Source organism: Anas acuta, chromosome 10 (assembly GCF_963932015.1).
Source record: "Anas acuta chromosome 10, bAnaAcu1.1, whole genome shotgun sequence".
NCBI lineage: Eukaryota > Metazoa > Chordata > Aves > Anseriformes > Anatidae > Anas > Anas acuta.
The window spans coordinates 21,307,031-21,329,771 of NC_088988.1; the positions used below are offsets into that span (position 1 = coordinate 21,307,031).

Consider the following 22,741-nt stretch of genomic DNA (forward strand, 5'->3'; position numbering starts at 1 on the left):
TACTCATCTGTGCCACTAGTGTCAGCTACAATTCCTTAAACTGTCTAGCTGCACATTAAATGAAGACAAATATGAAGACAATACAGGAACAAACCCTTAGGGTTGTGGACAGTATATATACCAACATTACTCAGAAGCATTTGGATATCAAACAAATGTCACATCCAATTTGTTTAAGCAGATAGTATGTGAATACTTGATGCCTAATATGGCAATTGTATAGTTTTAAGTCATAACTTTTTGTCCTGAAACCACAAAAGCCAAACTTTTTTATTTAAGCACAACTGTCAATTGAGAATAGGAATTTCTGTCTTGAACTTTCATACTTCATAATTACTCTTGAATTAATACAGTATCATATGTAGTGCTTTGAGAAACTCCTCCACTACCTAAACAAGGTCTGTATTCTATGGATAATGGGTACATCTTTGCCAGGTAGGAAATGCTCCCTAAACTCTGACTATGACTCTCCAGTTTTCTTTCAATTTCAGAACAAACAGCTTGCCTGATTGTCATAAAAAACATCTCTCTCAGCTCTGACACAACTGTTGTGGACAACAAATTTTTAAACATATACTTTTACAAGTACAATTGAAAAAAAAATATATATTTTTGATTTCAGAGCTGCTGTTTTCAGATACCAACCCAGGTAAAATCATGCTTGTCACAGATATCTGTTTTTTACCAGAGTTTGGCCTCCCATGTTTTCCAGGTCGAGCTGATTCAGAGCCATCTACTGACTTGACTTCTAAGAGATAGGACCTCTTCTTCTCTCTATCAGATATTGAAGTAGTGTATATTGAGCCTGTCTGTGAGTCCAAGCGAAAACATGTGTAGTCTCTGCTACGGTCATGTAACAGCAAATAAATTATCTAAAGGATTAAAAACAAGATGTTAATCTGTACTTTTCTTTCATTAGATACCTCATAACTAAAGTAGTACTTAAAGAGAAGAACAGTGTTGTGGTTGAGAATTTGACGAGATCCAAGAAAACTAGGTAAAAATGCAAGTTTGATCAGTCTCTAGTTTTAAGTCACTTAACTTCCTTCTACTTCACCCATCTGTAAATATTTCTTCTTGTTTTCTATCTCATACCTACTAGTTTTAGTTGCATTCTTGAAGTGACAGGGCAGAGAAACCTGTAATTAACTACTTTATTTCACCTCATGTCTTCCTAGTAGCCATCCCTTTTCTATGCTGAAGACTCCCAGCCTATCTAGTCATTATTTATACAGAAGGTATTCCATTGTATGGAAGATGTAGGTACACACTTGCTTACCTCACCATTCTGACCAAGGTCAAGGTCGGTGGCAGAGACCTTAATGACAAATGTCCCAACATCAGTTCCCTCCGCCACTGAGGCTTCATAAACAGATGAAGTGAAGAATGGGACATTGTCATTGACATCTAAAACATCAGAACGAGCACATAAACAAGTATAAACCAGAAATAATAAGAATAAAAAATATGCACTATGGTTATATGATCACTGAACAGCTTACACACCTGTTACATTAATATAGACCATAGTGAATGCTGCCAAGGGAACTGCAGCAATATTCTGTGCTCGAACTCTCAGCAGAAAGCTCTTTGTAGTTTCATAATCCAATGGCTCAGCTAGCAGGATTGAAGCAGAACCATCACCTCTGTTTGGAGTCAAGTAGAAATGAACTGGCATGTTGGTTTCCGGAACAAGTCCCTCTTCTAGGTTATAAGTTATGTGGGGATCACCAAGGGGAGAAGTTGCTTTGATTGTCTGTACAGTTCAAAGAGTTTGTGTAATTAACAGGTTTCTAAGTAGAGCAACATTTCCAAAAGTTTCAGTGTACCAACTCTCTCAGATCTCCATCTCTCAACTGAAAACGGTAGGACAAGTATTTCTGGCTATCAAATTGTAACCCTACTCGATACATCCCCAGGCCACAAACAGCTGTAGCCAAAGTTTAACAGTTACTACAGGGTTGGTTACTCACTATTTTACTCTACAAACATTAATTTTGGAATTACTTTGTAAAGCTGTCCTGTTTACTTGTTCTGAGCCAAACCAATCAAGTCCAAGTATTTTAAATCTAATAATTACCACAGGTAAGATGGCAGCATTCAAAAAATTTGAATATCCAAATGGGAAGGAAATTAAATAGTGGTTGTACTCACATAAATTAAAGCAAAAAATGCTGGTTATTGTTAGCATTTTTGAAATAAAACTAATATCAAATCATTGGCCACTGCAATACACAAAATTATACAGCTCACTATATTTATGCAAATAATCATATTCAGATATTCTAGAGCCTCAAAAATAATCAAGTCTGTGCTAAACTTACCAAAATTGACATATTCTGTGTAGTATTCTCCAGAATAACAACTTCATAGCTGTCCCTTTCCCACTGTGAAGGTTGGCTTTTTGAACTTGTAATAGTTACCGCAAGTTCAACTTTACTGCTCCTATTACCTCCATCTGTAGCAATAATCTCATGAATTATAAATGAAGAGCAAAAGAGGGTTCATTACAGAGGGTTTTGATCAGGGCTCAGATAAGTTTTTTAGCAAAATAATGAAAACATGAGTTAAAGGCATACTTAAGAAAATCTGCATGAAAGGAAAACATCCATGAATGGAGAAGACTCAACTCAGAATATGAAGTAGGTGCAAGGTTGCTGAATAATCTGCTCTTTTTTTTTATTCATGATTGCTGGTAAACACTGACATTTGTCTCAAAAAATTAGAAAATTTTACACATCCTAAATTTAAAATAAACTATCAACAACAACAAAAGCTCTGTCAAATCCCTGAGTTCTTAAGTTCACCTATCAACCGTTTTTGTTACTAGGTCTCTAGTGTTCTTAGAGTCAATACTTTCAAGCTACTTTCAAGCTGAAAGCAGGGCTTGCTTGCATGCAATTCACAGTCAAGGAGCTCATCAGCTAAAAGCCTGAGACTCAGGTTTAATTTGAACAGAACGTACTAATCCTTTAAAATGAAGGGGTAACATGTCAATGAGAACAGTGTCATGACTTCCATGCCTCTTATGATATATTGAGATTGCCAGTTCAAAAGGAAAATAAGCACCATACCTGAGATATGGGTTGGTTGACAAACATCCAGCATGTAGTAGGGTTAATCTGTAAATAATCTGGTTCTTCATTCGCTATGGAGTATGTAATGACAGCATTTGAGCCGTAGTCATCATCAGGGGCTGCAACACGAAGAAAGCTGGTCCCAACTATTGTGTCTTCCCTTAGGAAATCTAACGTAAGGGAAGGTTATTTCAAGCTGATCATTAATTCACTAAAGTACCATGAACATCTTACTAAGAAATATGAAGAAATACTAAAGTAAAAATGTATGGAAGATACCACTTTTTACCCCTTGGAACAATGCCCATAAAATCAAACGATGTTTTCAAGAGCTGTTATGATTACCAGTTGTTTCAAGAGCTGTTACTATTACCAGTGCAAAAAGCCAACCTCCACAGTGGGAAAGGGACAGCTATGAAGTTGTTATTCCAGAGAATACTACACAGAATACGTCAATTTTGGTAAGTGTAGCACAGACTTGATTATTTTTGAGGCTCTAGAATATCTGAGCTATGGATCACATTTAACTTTGTATTATCACATTCATAAACTGGAATTCTTATTCAGTCTATTACTTTTTCCAGTTTTCTGGTTTTGCTTTTTTTTTTTTTTTTTTAAACTAAAGGACTAATTGCTTTGTATGAAATATAAGCAAATGGAATTTTAGCTTATTGCACAAAATCAGGAACTACTTTCTTGGATTTGTATATTATAACTAACTGAGAAATACCAGGTTTTTAATGAATATTATACATACAATTCTGCAATTAACTAAGATAAGTGCACCTCTGGCTTCAATCACTCAATTAGTCACAGAATTTACTGCTATGAAAGACAAAAATCCAATAATTTTAGACATCAGTTAAGCTCACACTCAAGGCACTGAAATTCTATCCAATGACTCTCAATTACATTTATAGTGGTTGTTTTCAAACCTGGGATCATTGTCATTTTGATCCAGAATGATAACATTTATCTGACATATTCCAGTGAGTGGTTCTGCTGCCTGGTCTGTTACCATCAGAGTGATAGAATATTCCCTCTGTTTTTCTCTATCAAATACTTGTATAGTTGTCAGAACTCCTGAAAACAAATTAAATACCAGAATTAAAATACTACGCACTTGAAAATACTGTATTTAGATGTTTATTTGATTGTCGATATATTGAGATATAAGCCAATAGGCTAAATATACATATAATGCAAATTTTAGGTTCAAGGCTTCAGTCACAAGATTTAACAATTTCAAGAACTTAAACTGTACTGCTCAGGCAGACACAATCTTCATAAGCACTCTTATCTATATACAGTTGATTTTAGTTCAGAAAGATAATACCAAACTAACTTTAAGAGACCAATTTCCATGTCCTTTATCCTCTAAAATTCTGCCTGCATTTAGTTTTGCCCTTCCAAACGTTTTAGTCTCTTGGTCATTTGTAAGACTACTCTGTCATATGGATAAGTCATTTATATACCATTAACAATGATACCAGATAATGTGCACCTAAAATATGTATTTTTAAAATCTACTTACAGATACACAGAAGTTATTTCACAATACAGAATTTCCACGTTTCAGGGAAAATATCAAATCTAGTTCTAGTTCTACTGGACATGTATGAAGTTAAAAGCAGAATGTTCATGCAGTTAAAACATCTTATATTTTGTCTGCTATCAAAAAACCTCAATGCAAAGCACAAAGTCTGATCTTATTTAAGCTTGTTTTCCATCAGCCTAATGCAGTGGTTTCTATGTGCCAGTATCAGTTATGATATTCCATTTACCTGTGTCAGGATGAATACTAAATGCTGGTAGGATACCATCTCTGTGCATCAAGCCATATTTCACTATACCATTGGCTCCTTCATCAGCATCAGTGGCTTCAATTTGCAGTACAACTGTCTCTGAAGGCTGGTTTTCCAATACGGAAGCATGTTCCCCATAATACTGACACTGAGAGGGGATACAAACAAAAACAAAAACAATCAAGCATGTAACTTGCCATATGATTTAATAATACATTAGAGGGAAAAAAATAAAAAAAAAAAAAACACTATTTAGCCACACTGCCATTCAGATATGCTGATGTTTTTATCTGTATCATGATTAACTTAAGCACTTTACTTGCTATTTTGTGGTTATATGAAAACTATGCAACTCCAACTGATTAAAATATTTGGACATATACCAGCTTTCTATTCAAAGTAAGTTTGTCAAGAACAGATTAATGATAATTTGCAAGACTTCATTGAGCAGTCATGGACTTTTTAAAATGTGCAACATTATTCATCAACGTATTAGCCATTAGCATCAAACTTGAAATTTTTTGACAACAGAATGTTAAATACAAGTGAACATTCTGAAAATACATTCAAGCATTTATTTTTACAGTACTTTACAATTCAAGCTAAAATACCTTCAATCTTTTCTTTCATCAATTCCAGACTTATAATCATCACAAGAAGACAATGAAATTTAGGGAGGTGTTTTGGAACACTTTGGAACAAGTCCACTGGATAGATACACCTATTGATCCCTCCTCATGTGTCATAATGAAACACCAAAAGTTATTCACCTAACCTAATCTTTTCTAAAATGACAGATGAGGTGGGGTTCAGGAAAAAGTCTGCTTACAGGAGCTGCTCTGCCACAAGAGAACAAACCATATAAGGCTCAGGAGAGGGACGGGAAAGATGGAGAAGACAGTGGTATCAAGAGGAGAAAAAGAAAGTGGATCACGTCTTGAATAACTTATCTGCTGCACCACTTGCAGTGGCAACAGTCTTAAACATGCACCACACAGTCTAATGTATATCATCTAGCCTCATGTATTCACCTTCTGAAAGACACATTTGTTGTTGTTGACATCATCAATTTTCACAATAACCTGAGCAGTACTTGGAAGAAAACAGGTCCCTCCAGGGGCATTATCATCAGTAGCTGTGACATTATGTACTCTGTCCCATGCAACTTTGGAAATGGACTTGAATGAAGTCTAACTAGCCCTGAAAAACAACAGGTTTTAGCTTTTTTTATTTTTTAGTACGTTAACCAATTACTGTTATTCTTCCAACCTTTCTAACTATTCACAAGACTGCTATATTTTAATTATTATGGTATTTTCCACTGCAGTCTGATAATAAAAGGAAGACAGCACAACATCAGGTCTGCACATATGCCTACACAGCTGAAAGAGACAACAGCTACAGCTCAGCTGACCTGCACATTATCTTCATCTGCTGCAGAAGATAACAAAAATAAAAATAAAAATCCAGAAACATTGTGGCAAACTTCTGTTTAACCTGTTTCAGCCCTACCAGGGAGCATGGGTACATTCCTTTATTATTGCAATGAAGTCTGTCTTCTTTGTGCTGCAGTCTTTCGTGTTAGCTCAACTGAAATTAGTAAGTTTTCCTTCCTGTAACACAATCACCACAGCATTAAGCTGTTTAGACATACCCTCAGAAACATGCATTTTGCTACTCTTCCAAGTCTGAGACCATGTAGAAAGAAGCTGTCATTCATCCACTTCATCATCCATCAATCACCACCTCACTTATTCATCAGGGATAACAGCAATTGTCATTACAACAGAGTATTGTCACAGCATCAATGTCACTCAATTTGCTTGCAGACGTACTGTTTTAGCCGCTTCACTTATTCTTGACATATTTCCACTTCTCCCTGCCATTTCTGTGACAAGGAGAAGACTATTCTTCTGATATCATTTGTGAAATTAAACTGCTGCAAGTCACTGCATAAACTTTTATTGGCTTACAAAAGCAACAAAAGCCAAAAAATGCTTTGGAAAAAAAAAAAAGTTAATTTTTCTGAATTAAGCTTGGTAGACTATAAAAACTAATTGCTAAAAGGTTTAAGTTTACTTATACACAGTCATCTATATAAAAAACAATGGATCATAACATAAGAGATGGTATCCAATCAACATTCGTCTCTTAAGTTACCCATTATCACTAACAATGCTCTCTATTAAATTACTGACTGAATTTTTGTCTGAATTATTATTATATATTCATAATTTGTCTGAATTATTATTTTGTCTGAATTATTATTTTGTCTGAATAATTGTCTGAAATCAGACAATAAATAAACAAAATAAACAAATAAGAGTTGTCAATTATACAGGGGTTTTAGGAAAATTATACAATTTTTTAATGTTAGGAGAGAGTCTAGAACACTTGCACCTTTCTCCTGCATTTTTTTATTATATTAGCACTAGCTCCAAAAATTGTATATGCTATTCAGTTTTTATAAATGTTGTCTAATAAAAAACAATCTTAATGTGCATCACAACAGAATCAACATTATGGCTCTGTAGCAGCAGAGAGCTAATACAGTATTACCTTTCTCAGGGTCAATAACAAAATTTCCTTTTTGACTCCCAGACAGAATACCATAGTTCACACCATCTCCATCAGGGTCAACAGCATTAACTGTAGCAACCAGTGTATTTGGGCCTGCATCTTCAGAAACAAAACTCCTGTAACTGTTAAATGAAATTATGACAACATACTTACAAATTTAGACAGAAAACAATATATACATAGAGGAATATTTTACAACTGATTTTACTGATTACCTATACAAAGGGTACTGCAGAGATCTGTAATTTATTAATGCAATTACACTGTTAAGATGCTACTTCATAAACCAAGGAAATTACAGTATAGATGACTTATCCAACCATCTTTCTGTTGCTCCCTCCCATAAATTTCCACTGTAAACTTTCAGCAGTGTTGATGCTTTCAAGCTGATCTTCATGACAACAATTACGCTAAATGTAGAATTCTTTTTTTTTCAATTTACAAGATTCACAGAATTAAAGTAAACATTTAAGAACATTGTTTGTTATAATGTACTTTCTGACACAAGTTGTCAAATGCTTTCAGTGTACTCTTTGCACCAGCATGACTAAGATGAGAATCAGATCCAGAGGATATGTGCGTAACTCCAGTTTTACAAAAAATCTCTTCTCAGGTCCAGACACATCACTGACACTGTAAGCTCTTAAGTGGCATTATCAGCCTAAGCTTAATGCTCTCAGGAGTAGAAATTCCTCTGCCTTAGTAAAGTCCCAAATATTTATTATTTTATCTGACTAGATCAGGCATAGGCCAGGCTAAGCATATGACAGTAGTAGATATGCCAAACCTCAGCCATGGCAAGGAATTACAGCTGGCTCTATCCAACAATACACATGGGTATCACTGGGCTCAGAGTACCTGAGTCTGCTCATGGGCCCACTTTTCATATTTCATTGCAAATACAACCCCAGTGACTGCAGCTGTTACATGAAGTCAATTACTATCACACCTCATTGTCATTATGCTGAGAAATGCATAAATATCAAAGGAAAAGAACATGGGTGCAGAGAAAACCTCTCCCTTAGCTTTTGCTGTCTAGATATCCATTTTCACCAAAACCTTTGTAGTGACAGCTTTTTTTTTTCTCCCTCAATTTAATATGCAATGAAGTAGGAGAGGTTTAGCTCAGTCACAAACCTCAGGACACTGTTTTAACTCTGAATCTGGAATGCAAATGAACAGCAGTTCTGGTAATTGTGAACATGAAATTTAGGGACAGAAGAGCTCAAGTCATCAGAAGTTGTTTCTTAAAAAGCAGAAAGTGGAAACTGACAAAATGAAAGAGCGATAGCCTTAGGCATTTCATAATTGAGACACAGGATAACTGATGAAAAAAAGCTCATGGCAAGGAATCTAGAGTTTACACCGGACTATAAATCTATTTAAACAAAGGATTAGAAGGACGTCATCATCATCTGGATTTGTATTAGCCTTGCAAATTAGTCTCTCAACAGGGGCCAATTTATGGGTGTTCATGATGATCTATCTCACAGAAAACTTCATCTAACTTATGTTTGAAATTTATCTTTTGAAATTTTTTTCATTACCTGAAAGATAAAGTAAAATTAAATCCTGGTTAACATGGTTAAGCAAACACTTGAAACAATTTGAACTGCAAGAGCTGAATTAACTTCCAACACCAATCTATATAGATATAACTTGTACTGCATAGGGAACAGAAAAGGTTCTTGTTTATGTTTGACAATATAAAATAATATTCATTTTAATCATGTTCTTCAGTAAGCTTTAAATATGAGCTGGTGGGTTTTTGTTTGTTTGCTTTGTTTGTTTAACTATGAACTCTGCTTCCAATATGTTATGGAGATGTTTACAGCATCTTTATGCTATCTCTCATTTCTGATTAAAAAATTGGGACTAGATACAGGACTAGGCATTCAATCACCTTGAATGTTAATACAAATGAATAAATGAAAAGTAGGCATCATCTGAAGAGTGATAAACTTAATCTGTTTTAGTATTTGAAAATATTTGGATATCCACTAACTATCAAACTAACAAAAGATCATTTTTTTCTAAGCCATATCTCCTAAGCAACATTTAGGAACAAAAGGAAGACATAAGATTTTGAAGCCCGAGGTTACTTTTACATAAAATGACTGTCAGCTTTGACATTTTGTTCAACTAAACCACACTGTTGAAATCTCTTCCAAGGTTTTGTTCTGAGCCTTTCCACTCTTGCCAATGCAGAAGTTCACAATGAATTTCATTACTAAGCTAACAACCTGAATGCAAATTTACAGCGTTTCTGGCATTGCTTCAGATACCTCTGGGTCCCGCATACAGAATAAAAATCATTACTGAGGTTTACGGAAAAAAAAAAGGAAACAAAATATCATTTAACTATAGTATATTGTATCTCCCATAGAGTAGCAGGAATAGTGGCTTCCCACTGCTAACCTTCCCAAGCATCCACACGGTAAATAGCAATGTAAGCCATCCATCTGATGTGCAGGAAAAAACTACTTAAAACACAGCAATAACTGGAATATACTGTTTACTTATTTATGTATTTAAACTGACAAGATCTTCCAATCAAACATCTTGACTTTAGCAGAGTAAGTGAATGGAAGATCATTAATTGGTAGGCTACTAATGGAATTTCATTTCTAATTAATCTAAAATTAATTGGAAGAACATATTGGAAAAACAGAAACACAAGATCTGCCAAAAGAGACTGTCTATATACCACCCCTTTCTACGCACAATTTCAATGTCTAAACCTTACAATTAACCAAATTTAAAGCCTTAAAAAAAACAACAAAAAAAAAAAACTATCAGTGACAAGATCTCAGAGCCAAAAGATCATCCTGCTTTAGTCAGACTAACTTTGAAATTTGATTGAACACAAACCAGTTAGCCGCCTATAATGATCAGCCTTCTGACCAGGATAAAAAACGCAGCAGTAAAAGACAGTAAAAAATAACAGAATTTTAAGAATATGCATTTACATTGTCTGGGAAAACTCAAGTGCTTCATCATTTACATTTGAAATATGAATCCTAACAGTTGCTGTCCCAGTCTTCGTCTCTTCCCCTTTATCCACAGCCATAATTGTGAACTCATACAGATGGTTAGGTCGCTCATAGTCCAATTTTGTTGCTGGAAATATAGTACCATGAGAAGTAATAGTAAAGTCTGGACTCAAAGAGTAATATAGTATTTCGGCATTCTCTTTTGAATCACAGTCAGTGGCTGTCACTGTTAAAAGAGAAGATAAAAACACTGCATAGATGCAAGTATATAAATTGGAACATTAAGTGCTTTAACAAAAGAATTAGTGCATAGCATAAAACTGTAATAGTATTTGTCTTGGCATATAGTGCTTGAAATAATTTATAAAACAGGTGAAGTCCTGTTACCTCAAAATCATATGAAGATTTGCTTACTTCAGTTCTCATCCTCCAAAATTATATTATATTTATAATATATATATATAATTATATATAATTATTATATAATTAAAATTATATAATAAATAAATATACATATATATATTATATGGCTGTGGCAATAGTAAGTAATTATGACCCAATTCTACAAGATGCCAATTGCCTTCAAAGAGTTGTGGCTACCCTTTCTTGGGGCAGGATTTTGCCTTCTTAATTGAAATCTAATTAATGGGGAGAGATTTGTTACTCCTGAAGAGTGTAACAAATGGTTTTAAAAGTACCAACCTTGTAGAAGTGCAGTTGTCATAGTAACTGTTTCAGGAACACTAGCTTTGCTGTAGATCGACTGATGAAATTCTGGGGAACAATCATTCACATCTGTGATTACAACTGAAACCTGAACAGAAATCAAGAGAGTGTTAAATGGCATCAAAGTGAATCAAGGCAATGACTTCATTGCTCTAGAAATAGTGAATGGAAGAATTTGTAAAACAAACCAAACCAAAACAAAACATTATTGTTGAAGTCTTTGGAAGCTGTAGCACATAGGAAAAAAAAAAAAACAAAAAAAAAACTTAGGTTGTTCTTTTCCTGCTGAGAATTGCTTAAATATTAAATTCCAAAACATTTGGAATTGTCAGGCTACCTACATCAACATTTTCTATTTTTCTTTCACCTCCTTTGATTATTTCCTATTATTAATTTAAAGAGAAATGGACTGTCTGCTTTCAAAGCATTCTTTTGCCATTATCTTATCTTCCCACACTTCTGTTATTTTTCATACTAAAAATTCTATTGCCAAGCATATCACTTTCTAGCAGTACAAATCTCCAAGACAAAGTTCGGAATTCAATTGCAGCAGTGTAAATCAGAAGTAGATAAAAGTAACTGTTCATGTTAAGACAAGTAAGAAATACAATTCTGCTTCTAACACCATTAAAAATGTTTTCTTATTTCTGTGTCAAATGAGAGCCCACTGTTGCACCGTTGACAATCCAAGCAGTAAGGAGTGTGTTAAATTAGCCTTTACAGCAGTTCATACTGCCACAGTTCATGCTGAAGTCTGAAGCTGGCTCACAATGCAATAGGTAGCCTTATACTCACTCTACTCTTACTTATGTTAGTACAAAATGAAAGTTGCCCTCTCATGACTGCTGAAGTTCTATTGATGTAAAGCATATAAAACTACATTTAGGCCAAATGTATTTATAAAATCATCTTAGAATCCTCTTTCAAGTCTTATTCTGTCATTCTTCATCTTGTGGTACCTAAAAGGGTCAATCTCTGGTGTGCTACAGTCACTGTTTTTAACACTGTTGTACTCTGTCCTCTCACCTGTTCCTAATAATTCTACCTCCCATTCCTTCTACCGCGTACATCATATTTCCCACAGCAGGAACAAACTGTTATATTACATGCATTTCCAAGCTTAGCAAATCTTTGAATTCACACAACTGTAATAGCTGTATTTAGAAATATTTTCTCCTGTCAAACAGCTTTCTAAAATATCATGAACTATCATCTTTCAACATCTATGACTTACTACCTCCTGTCTTTACAAGTTCAGTTTGTGTTCTTGAAACGAAACTAGCAATTGTCTTCATGTTTTCTGTTTTGCCTTTGTTTTAAATTGGAGTAATCACAAATATGCATCATTTATGAAGGCTGAGAGTAAAACAAAACTGCATGTTAGCCTTGGCTGCATCTACTCCCATCTTTTTGGATAAAGACGTTGGCCCTATGATGGGATGGTATTATCAATCCCTAAGCAACAGCTTTTTCAGGATCAGCAAAAATGAGCTCTACACAATAGTACCTAAACCAGCTCTCCTAGTCTATAGAGTTAAAAAAGACTTTTAAAATTAACAACAGAATATATAGTATGAGCTGGAGAAATGACAGCTCCTCATGAATCTGTGCAGATATTTGTGAAGACTCAAGAAAAATGCAAATACATACCGAATGGCAGAAGTGAACACCTACCTGAGCTGCGCTACTGAGCTGTTCCTCGTTTTCCTCTGCTCTGACCAACAGAAGATACTGGTGTTGGTCACTCTCATAATCCACATTCCGAGTTAAGCTGATATCCCCTGTTGACTGACCAATGCTGAACAGACCATTTGGATTAGTTAGCAAACTGTAGTTCAGGGATTTGTTTTGATATGATATAGCAGTGACTCGAAGAAAGCTGCATAAAAATTAAGTAATATAAAAAAAAAAAGGTCTCAAGCATGTAATACAACATAATAAAAAATAAGGCAAAAAATGCTACACAACAGAGCTGAAGGTGCAAGCCTGTAGGTCTGATTAGAGCAGTATCCACCAAAGTCAATGATAGCTATACTAAACTCCATTCAAATATTTTTTCTATACTGTATTTTTATCATCTTGAAGTTAAACAGAAAAAGATTTTTGGAAGCAGAACACAGAAATAGAAGATTAAAAACACAGAAATAGAAGATTTATTTTTTGTTGCAACTGAATTTGCTTACTCTAATTTTCTTTTAAGGTGGTGATGATTTTCAGGAAGGAAACTAAAAGATAAAATAAACTACAGAAGATTCCTTTTACTAACAGCATAATACAGTTCAGCATACTGTTCTAAAGTTTCAGATACCTGCAAAAGGAAAAAAGCCAGTCACTAGCAGTGTGCATGTAACAGCGTATACCAGGACATATTATTTTTTTTTTAGCTCATCTGGCACTTTTTTCCCATGAAAGTGCTTCAAGTAGGAAAAGTATTTGCAGAATGAAGTAAAAGAAATGAGTTATAAAACAATAATTTTAAGGGTTTAAAACAGAATACGAATTCCTCTAATGTTTGTTGTCTTATCATGAAGACTTCTTAGGAGAAAAGATTCTACTTCCCAGGAGAACCCAACAACACCTAAGATCCAGTGACAACTGCATTCAAAAAGACAAAACTCAGTTTGTCTGAACACTTCTTTTCCTTTTATTATTCTCATGCTGCTGTCTTCTAGCTTCCCTCAGGTGCAACACTGAAAAAAAAAATACTGCAAAAGGTTGCTGTAGGTCATTATCTTGCTTTATTCTTTTTCCTTATTTTTCTGTGATATGGTCTCACAGTCAGTTTAAGCCAGCACAAGTCAGTGTTCCTGCCAACAGGAAATACTTTGCCCTCTTTCTAACTCCCTACCCCAGCTGCACGTTCGTGCCACCTCTCCTCTCCTTCTGTCACCACGAACAATTACGAGGCCCTCCTGTGAACACATTTAACAACTCAACTGAATTTTTTTTTTTTTGCTTTGTCTTTCATTGGATCAGCCTGCCAACGCAGCTAGCGTACTAGAGCCAATGCCAGATGAAAGGAAAAGAAAGACTTGGTAACACTTCTTGTCAGCAGCAGTTTTAAATCTACCTACAATTGTGAAATCCTTACCCCAGAAATCCAGCGACTGTTTTCCTGCAGCTGGTCTAATATGAATATCAGAATTTCAGGATTCTGCATTAATTTTCAGGACCACACACAGGTTAACACACAACAGTAAATCACTTTTGCTGGGCACACTGTTTATATTCAAGCCTCTTATGGCATAGTAACAACCATACGAAATATTTAATTCCTTTTGGATATTACCATGTAACTTGACAAACTGATTAATCTACTATCACTGTAATGGTGCAAACATATTTTTAAATAGTGACAAAAAACATTTACAAAAAATTACACTATTTTTCTTCCTAAACATTATTGAATCCAATATAGCAATACCAGTTAGGTATTGTAGCATTCCACGGTTCTTTAATTTCTTTTATACCTGTGCTAAATAAGTTCATTGTAGTTTTAAAGAAAAAAAAGAAAAACCAATAAACAAACAAACTTATTTACTATTAACAGCTGCTGATTTTTTTTTATCTTAACAAACCTCAGACACTGTAAAATTGTTTGTTGTAGACTCAACAGTAAAACAGAATACTACAGATAACATAGCATTAAATAACAGTTGAAAGGCCACACAAGGAAGACATTTACTGGACAAAAGTATTCTTGATTCGTGGAAAAGGAAATGTCTGCCCTAAAACCAAAACAATTTGTGAAAGACAGAACTGAGTATTCAGGTAGACCTATGTTACTAACATTTTCCGTGATATTTAGATCGACATGGTTAGACAAAGGATGGAAAAGTAAAATGACAACTTTTGCGGCATCTTCATTTTTGCTCAGTTTGTCACTGTGATTAACGAAGACAGCAAAGACAGTCTCCCCTCTTCCCCCTACCCCAATATTCACTTGGTGGAGAAGGCACTTTTTAAATGTTGACACAGAGAACTCATACATGAGTTTACACAAGGTATCTTTCTTTATGATGTAATGGTTCTGATTTGTATTTTCTTTGAAAATTAGGACACAATCATCATCAGATAATACTTTTGGTATCATTTAAAAAGCATGAAATTATAATTATTCATTACCACTTTTCTTTATAAAAAAAGAAAGAATACATTAGATATTCCACTATACTAAGAATGCATCGATCAAATTATATTTATCACTTTAATTAAGATATCTAAATAGCTATTTACGATTCATAAACAGTACTGAGGCTTTGGAGAGATCATAAAGAAATTAAACTAAGAATACAATCCCACTGCATTATTTGTTACTGTTACTTACGATTTTCCTTGTGGCATACTTTCAGGAACGTGAACAAAGTATGACATGTTGCTGAACTGCGGTGGTCGAAATCCAGCAATTATAGAAACAGAGGCTGGAGACCCTTTGTTTCCAAGTTTATCTGCTGCCAGTACAGTCAGTAAATACTCCTTGCTCCTCACCAATGGCAAACCTGTTGTTTTAATCCAGCCTGTGTTCCTCTCGACTTCAAATCTGGCTTCTCCACCTAAGAAGACAGATCCACAAACTGCTGTCAGCAAGAACACTTTTACTTAAGTAAAACAGAGAAGAAAATAGGGTATCAATTCCTGAAGTGGTTTTCTTTTAGAATTGACAAGCACACAAAAATATCAAGAGTTTGTTTTGAACTCACTAACTACATCAGTGATTGCATTTCTAATCTCATTTTACTTTCCTGGGCAATTATTATTCTTCTTCATCCTCCAGTACTTTGCTATTATTTCACCCCTACCTGTCCCTTAGCAGAAAACTCTGTTAGGGTCCTGGTCAAGAAGAACAGATTCACCTTTGGAGTACATCACCACTCCCTTTCTGCTTAGACAGTTTTGAATTGTTATTGAAGTTTATTTTAAGAGCCTCAACAAAGAAAATCATCAGCAAGTCAACAAGTAGCTGTGCAAAAATAAGACATAAACCATACCCTTACAGATTTGTTTGGAATGATCCAGAAGCACAACTCCTGCAAAGGAGAAGGAACATTAGCTTCCTCCACCCAACAAACTCTGCTTCAGGTAGCGTCCTTTCCAATAAAGAGTCAGTGCAGCAGAAAGGTGCTGATTATGGCTCCCTTTGCCATCCCCTCACAAAGCCCTGCAGCCCAGTACCACTCCAGTCACCACTACCCCTGTGGGCAATAATCTGGGCAGGAACACAACTTTACAGAGAGAACTCACTTCCGATCTGGCCAATCTGTCCATACGCTCACTAAAAGTTTATTTTTTTCACACACAAAGCCAAAGGCTTATGAATCTTTTTGAGTAGCAAAGGAAGATTTTCCACTAAAGAAACTGAGGATAAGAGACAAAAAAAAAAAAAATTAGTGAAGCTAATAGTGAAGTTTCATACAACTGTAACAAAGAGATTTAAGTTTACCTTCCAAAAGAAAGTATTCTACAGTTCCATGGATCCCTTCATCTGCATCCACCGCAAGCAGCTTGTATACTTGAGTACCTTCGGCAGCTTGAGGAGAAACCATGGCTAAGAACGGGAAGGGCTCCATGGCCCATTCAGGTACATTGTCGTTTGCATCTTCCGCAGTAAGTGCAAATAAGTGCAACAAGTACTGATCTTTTCCTAATAGTAAGAAAAATGAATAAATATTTAGCTATTTAATGGTACTCAAAGTAGCAAACACATATCAACTCCGGAGGGTGTACTGTCTGCAATATGGTTGGCATTTAATTCAGAAAGACTTCTTTGGCTCTTCTCCTACAACCAACAGCATCCAGATACAACGGAAAAAAATAAAATAACCAGCACAAGTACTGCCAAACTGCAACACCAGGGCCACCCCATACTACTTCCTACCAATATCTCTTTTTAGGAAAGATCACACATTCTTAAATTTTCAAAGGCTAAATACATGTTTCCTGAAAGCACTTTGCTGGAAGAAAAAAAAATATTGTTTTGTATATTCAATGATTACAACAATTCTGAACATTGAAAGTAATTAAATTTTTGCTGTCAAAAAGATTCTAACCAATCTACCCTAAGTAATGAATTTCCTAGATGGAAAGTTCACTTAAGTCTTAATATGGTTTTCACTTCTATTAAAAATTAAATGCTGTTTAAAAAAAATCCATCAGAGAATGGAACTATTCAATTATCCAGAAATCAGAAACAGAATATCCTTAAAAATTAATGGAAAAGTACTTGTTATGCTGCTTCCATTATTAAACCAACCAGTGCGGGCAGCAGAGTTCCTGAACAAGTAATAAATAGAAGGCAGGTATCATTGAAAAAGTAACAAAAATGAAAAATGTCAGATCAAAGAAAATGTTCTGATGTCTCCAAGCATTAAGTTAAAAGAGGAAAAAGTAGAAACAAACCCTGGTTGAAAAATGAGACTTCACCCTGGGTGAAAAATGTTTCTAAATAAAAGACAAAAGCATTGACTAAAATCTTCAGTGTCAAAGAAAGCAAAATGCTGCTGCAGACAGAAAGCCTTTTTGTCTCTGCACTCCTTAATCAGCTTGCATATGCTTCCAACTGGTAAATATTTCTTCTAAATACACACAGCTAGCTCAGATTCTGAAGCAACTTCCTGGGAAGACATAAAACTATGAAACTATGATAAGACTATGACAAAGACTTAAAGACTTATTTATTTATTTATTTATTTATTTATGTAACTGATGACATTTTATTTACCAGTAAGACCAAAGAGCACAGTATAAAGAGATATAGGCCTTTTGGCCAGTTTGGCTGCAAGTGGACTGGCACCGTACTTGTAGAAAGCCACATTACAGAGGCCAACTTGAGTGTTTCTGCCATCCATGTTTAATGCTCCTGGTTTCAGAAAAGCAGTGAGCTCACACCCAATCTGACTCTGAAAGCATTACAGCTGCATGGACATGGCACTATGCCCAAGCTAACAAGCCTGGAGAATTGAAAGGGAATATGGCCTGTGCAAGAACAGCTGTCTACATTTACAAAATGGTTTATCCACAAGTTTAATAATGGATGAAAACTCAGAATTTTTTAAGATGATGGTGTTAATATTTTATTTCCCTCTGTATTTATTATACATGTATATACATACATATAAGCATCTACACACACACACATCTTCAAAATGGCTTTACAAGAACTGAAACAACATACCTGTAAGTACAGAGTGGAACAACTAAAATTCTCAGTTTTAATTTAATTTTAATTAACAATACAAAGTATTTAAGACTAAATACAGTGTTACCAAAGGGTCTACTCTTGTAAATATTGTTATCTTGCTAGGGAGGAATATTATTCCAGGAAGGTTTGCCACTTGGGTTGAAAGACTGTACTCTCCCCCTCTTCTTTCCTAATTGCAGCATTACATCTCTCCCCAAAGCACACCAATGTTCCATCTAAATTTTTTTTTAAAACTTTTAAATTTTTTTTATTACTTACACCAGATGTATGCATTTACTGATGTTATCCCTTAACTTCTGCAGCAGTAGTAACGCACCTTTTGTGTCTACCACTTGGAAGACTCAGCTTTTCATAATTAGTAACCTGTCTGATAGCAAGTGGCATATTTAGCACACCTTATCATAATCTGCAGTCTATAAACAACCAGTAAGTGGATTGTCGTAAAGAAAACTCCTTGGTGCAGTGATTAACAATGTCAAATACAAGTTTCTTAGTTCAGCTTCCACAAACTTAATCCATCATGACCTCTGAGAACTTTCTGTTCTTACCAAGAAAACTGTCTTAGTATAAAAATCAGCACTCACCCAAGACAACCACAGAAGTTCTTCTCCATTACACTTGTAAAACTGCATTCATTCATCTAAATTCTAGCATAGAAACTGAATTGATGGTAACTTGTTAAATTCAAATGAATTTCTTTATGATTATATCCTGTACTCAGAATCTAATGTTACAGCGAATTAATGTTAGTTTAAGATGACACGTATATAAAAGCAGAGGCTACAGCAAAAACAAGCTTCTGAATTAAGGAACAGTAAGTCACCGAAACAAACAGTTTCCTGAAAGAGAACCTGAAACATTTCTTGCATCACCATAGGCTATGAATACATACAACTCCCCTTTTTACATTTTCACCAAAAAAAAAAAAAATCCAGTTACAATATGCAGCCAATCTTACACATCTTCTAGACTCTGAAATAAACTGCAGAGCCAAAAGTGTTGAAAGTCCTGGTGTAAGGATGAGCAGCTTGACTTCTCTAGCATATAACATTGCACATGAAGCCCACATTTCCAAAGATATGTTGAGATTACCTCATCACTAGAAGAGACTGACCATGAGGTGAGCCTACTGACATCACAGGGTACTCAGATATGTCTCTTCGACGTTTAGAAAGACTCAATGAAAGCAGTTGCATACTTCCTCCTCTGCTTGCAGATGCTGCTGAAATGTTTATCATACAAGAAGCCAGAAGGAACATAAAAAAGGATTCAAAAATGAGGATGTAAAATGCAGCAGTACGGATATTCCTTCTGACTACCCTAGTAAATAAAACCAGATGTGTTTCAAAGAGACATGTTTCAGAAGGTGCTTTCCATCAATCCCATGACAAGCAGTCTGAGAAACCTAAAGAAAATGCAAAGGTGAAAATTTGTTCTTCGTTGATCTGCGTCTGAGGGTGAAATATACCACAACTCAGAACAAGAAGAGTTCGATATAAGAAGTACCAAATCAGAAGCAGATCAATGTCTGCTTGAATGTTCTGAAGACTTTAATTAACAGGTTTTCCAAAAAGACTTAAGTGTAAAGGGGAGAAGTTAGTGTCAAAATTGTCTGACTTTTCTCAAAAGAACAGGTCTTAAAGAAGCTGTCACATGTTTATCAACATCCACTATTGGCTTGGTTTGCCAGGGCACACTGCAGGTTTATGATAGCAAGCACTAAATTAGAAGCTGAGTAAAAAACCTCTGAAAATGTGCCTCCAAAACAGAAAGACCTACTGAGGATTTGAGTGCCACCTTGGTAACATAATCAGGAGTAGAAAGGTTACCAATTTTTGTCTTTCTGGAGTCTGGAAATCAGTATCCTAATAAACAAGTGAACTGACTTGATTTCAAGTTCTGCTGATGTTCTTAACATGCATGTATTCATCTACCAAAATTTAAGTCACTACTGAAAATTAACTAACTGTTTTGAATTGAACAAACCTGGATACAAAATCCACCCTTGTCGTGGTTGCCACATCACTGAACATTAATAAGCTGGTTCTTAGTACCTAATTATAACTGGGAAATACCTCTTGCAATACTGCGGAAATACCATGGAAAACTGCATCAAGACTGAGATTAATCCTCTAATGAACTAATAAGCTTTATTAATCAGAAACTGAAAGGACTTGGAAAAGTTCCTCCAAGTACCTGTGTTTTAATAGTTAAGAGACCTTAATGTAATTTGACATCTTGGCAAGATCAAAGCTTTCAGCAATGTGTTGGCTACTTCTGAAACATCTGAATATTCTTAAGAATCTCATTAGGATAGTGCATGAACCACCATGCACACCATCAGACAGATGGGCATAATTGCCTCTCTTGACCAGTATAAGTATCCACTGCATATGACCTTGCAGGTCTTACTGGTATGTTATTTTTCTCCATCAATCATAGGCAATCTGATTGTCAAGCAAAAATACTAAATAAATCATCAAGATTAGACATGATTTCACTTTCAGATAAAGGCAGACCAGAGGAAAATGACTATATGTAAGTGTTCCCTTGACTGCATACCATATATTAAAGCAAGAACTGTAACAGAACTGCACAGGACTGTTATTTTCTGCAGAGAGACCTACAAATGCAACCTGACATCTTCTAGAAACAACATCAGGGTGTCCAATGAAGCATGATCAGACAAGGACTTACCAGAGGACAACAAATGTGATGAAGAGACTGACATGTGTAATATAAGTATTTAAAGGAGGACAAAACATTAAGAATTCCAAAGTATAAGTACATGAATGTGATTTGTTTCAAGGATAACTTCAGACTCTTAATGACTACAGCATTTCATTTGTTATAATTGTCATGACATATACATTACAAAATGCAGTGTCTTGTAACTGTCATCTTTTTTAACTAACATAGACATTTTCCCACAAAATAGTTGATTTTCTACAGAATGGAGCTTAAGACAGGCCTTTAACTATTTTTAATATGGTACATGAAATTCATTTTCTCCCATTTTATGGTTAGACACTATCCTTTATGAACACTATTTGTGCTTCAAAGATAGTGGAAGGAAGAGAATTTTCCAACAGTACCTCACTTGATAGTTTAAGGTGTCTCGATGCTGCCTTCCATCAAAACACATATCACCATCCCCAATAATTACCCAACAGCTATACTAATTATACATGTACATTAGCATATTAACAGTAGTACTAAATTATTGTATTACATCTGCACTAGAATATTATGGTTAATAGTAATTTATTGGTAGTACTATACTGTGGGGGACATAATAAGTTACAATTCCACTCAAAATCTTAGCAGAAACAGCTTAAAACTGGTAATCCTCTGGATTAAGTCCTACAAGCACACAAACAGGTTCTACTTAAATTATCAGTTCAGAATACCAGGCCCTGACAGCAAGTATGCAAACCTACAACCACGTTCAGCAGTGTAAGTCCCACTACAGTGAGATCCAACCCACTACTCCAACCCACTACTGAGATCCCCATGAGGAATCTGACAAAGGCCTAATTATCCATAAAAGATTTGTCAAACTGTTCTGTAACACACTGACAATAAGAACTTCTCAATATTAAATACGGGATACTTGATTTTCAAGCCAGGCACGCTGAAGATATCTTACACAATTTCATTCTTTCAAAGAATCCTCCTTTAGTTCTGCTGATTATATTGGCACACAAGCAGATTTTGCATTTGACAGGTTTTTTTCCCTAGCTTCAGAATACAGAAAAAAAAATAATTGCTTCTTCATATAATGGGCAACAAGAGATAAAATTCGAGGTGCCTCCTGCTGCAAATGATGACAATTACATAACACTGTAACACTTAAAATTTTTTAGAAGTTATACTGAAAATATTGCTTCATATTCAAAATGATAAAATCACCTTTTTATCTGATCAAAAATATTTTTCCCTCTATTTTTCTTCCCTACTGAAACTAATGAAAACAGGTTATGCGAGCAGATTGCTTTTTCAATACATTTGCAAACACCACTTATTGGCCCTTTTGCAATATCAAAACTCAGCAATATCATAAAAAACTTTGCAATATCATAAACTCTTTTGAGTTTATGTATTAAAATAAATAAAACTCAAAACAGTAAAATTATAATCCAGAATCCAGAGGTTTCTCATGCTTTAGCTGATTAATTCCCTATTAGAGTCAATTTGTCATTCTCACAATATTTCTTCATGTAAATTATCTGCTGACTTCAAATTTGGGAAGATACATTTCCAGAAAAATTCTTAGTGTCCTAAGCCTCTAGCTGCAATCAGGAGAAATCTCTGTTCCCATTTTCATGCCACACCATGAGATAAAAGCTACTGGTTATTGTA

The 22,741-nt window shown here is 35.0% G+C and overlaps 1 protein-coding gene across 1 annotated transcript in view; it reads right to left on the bottom strand.

Moving 5' to 3' along the window:
• Positions 1-22,741, bottom strand: part of LOC137862111 (neural-cadherin-like) — a 66,747-nt gene that overhangs the window by 26,724 nt on the left and 17,282 nt on the right. Inside the window, 15 exon segments of the mRNA XM_068693791.1 lie at positions 686-872; positions 1,280-1,407; positions 1,507-1,756; positions 2,325-2,492; positions 3,075-3,247; positions 3,990-4,160; positions 4,862-5,030; positions 5,914-6,029; positions 6,032-6,082; positions 7,442-7,584; positions 10,432-10,681; positions 11,158-11,269; positions 12,856-13,060; positions 15,509-15,734; positions 16,622-16,822. Coding sequence (XP_068549892.1) covers positions 686-872; positions 1,280-1,407; positions 1,507-1,756; positions 2,325-2,492; positions 3,075-3,247; positions 3,990-4,160; positions 4,862-5,030; positions 5,914-6,029; positions 6,032-6,082; positions 7,442-7,584; positions 10,432-10,681; positions 11,158-11,269; positions 12,856-13,060; positions 15,509-15,734; positions 16,622-16,822 — 2,550 coding nt within the window.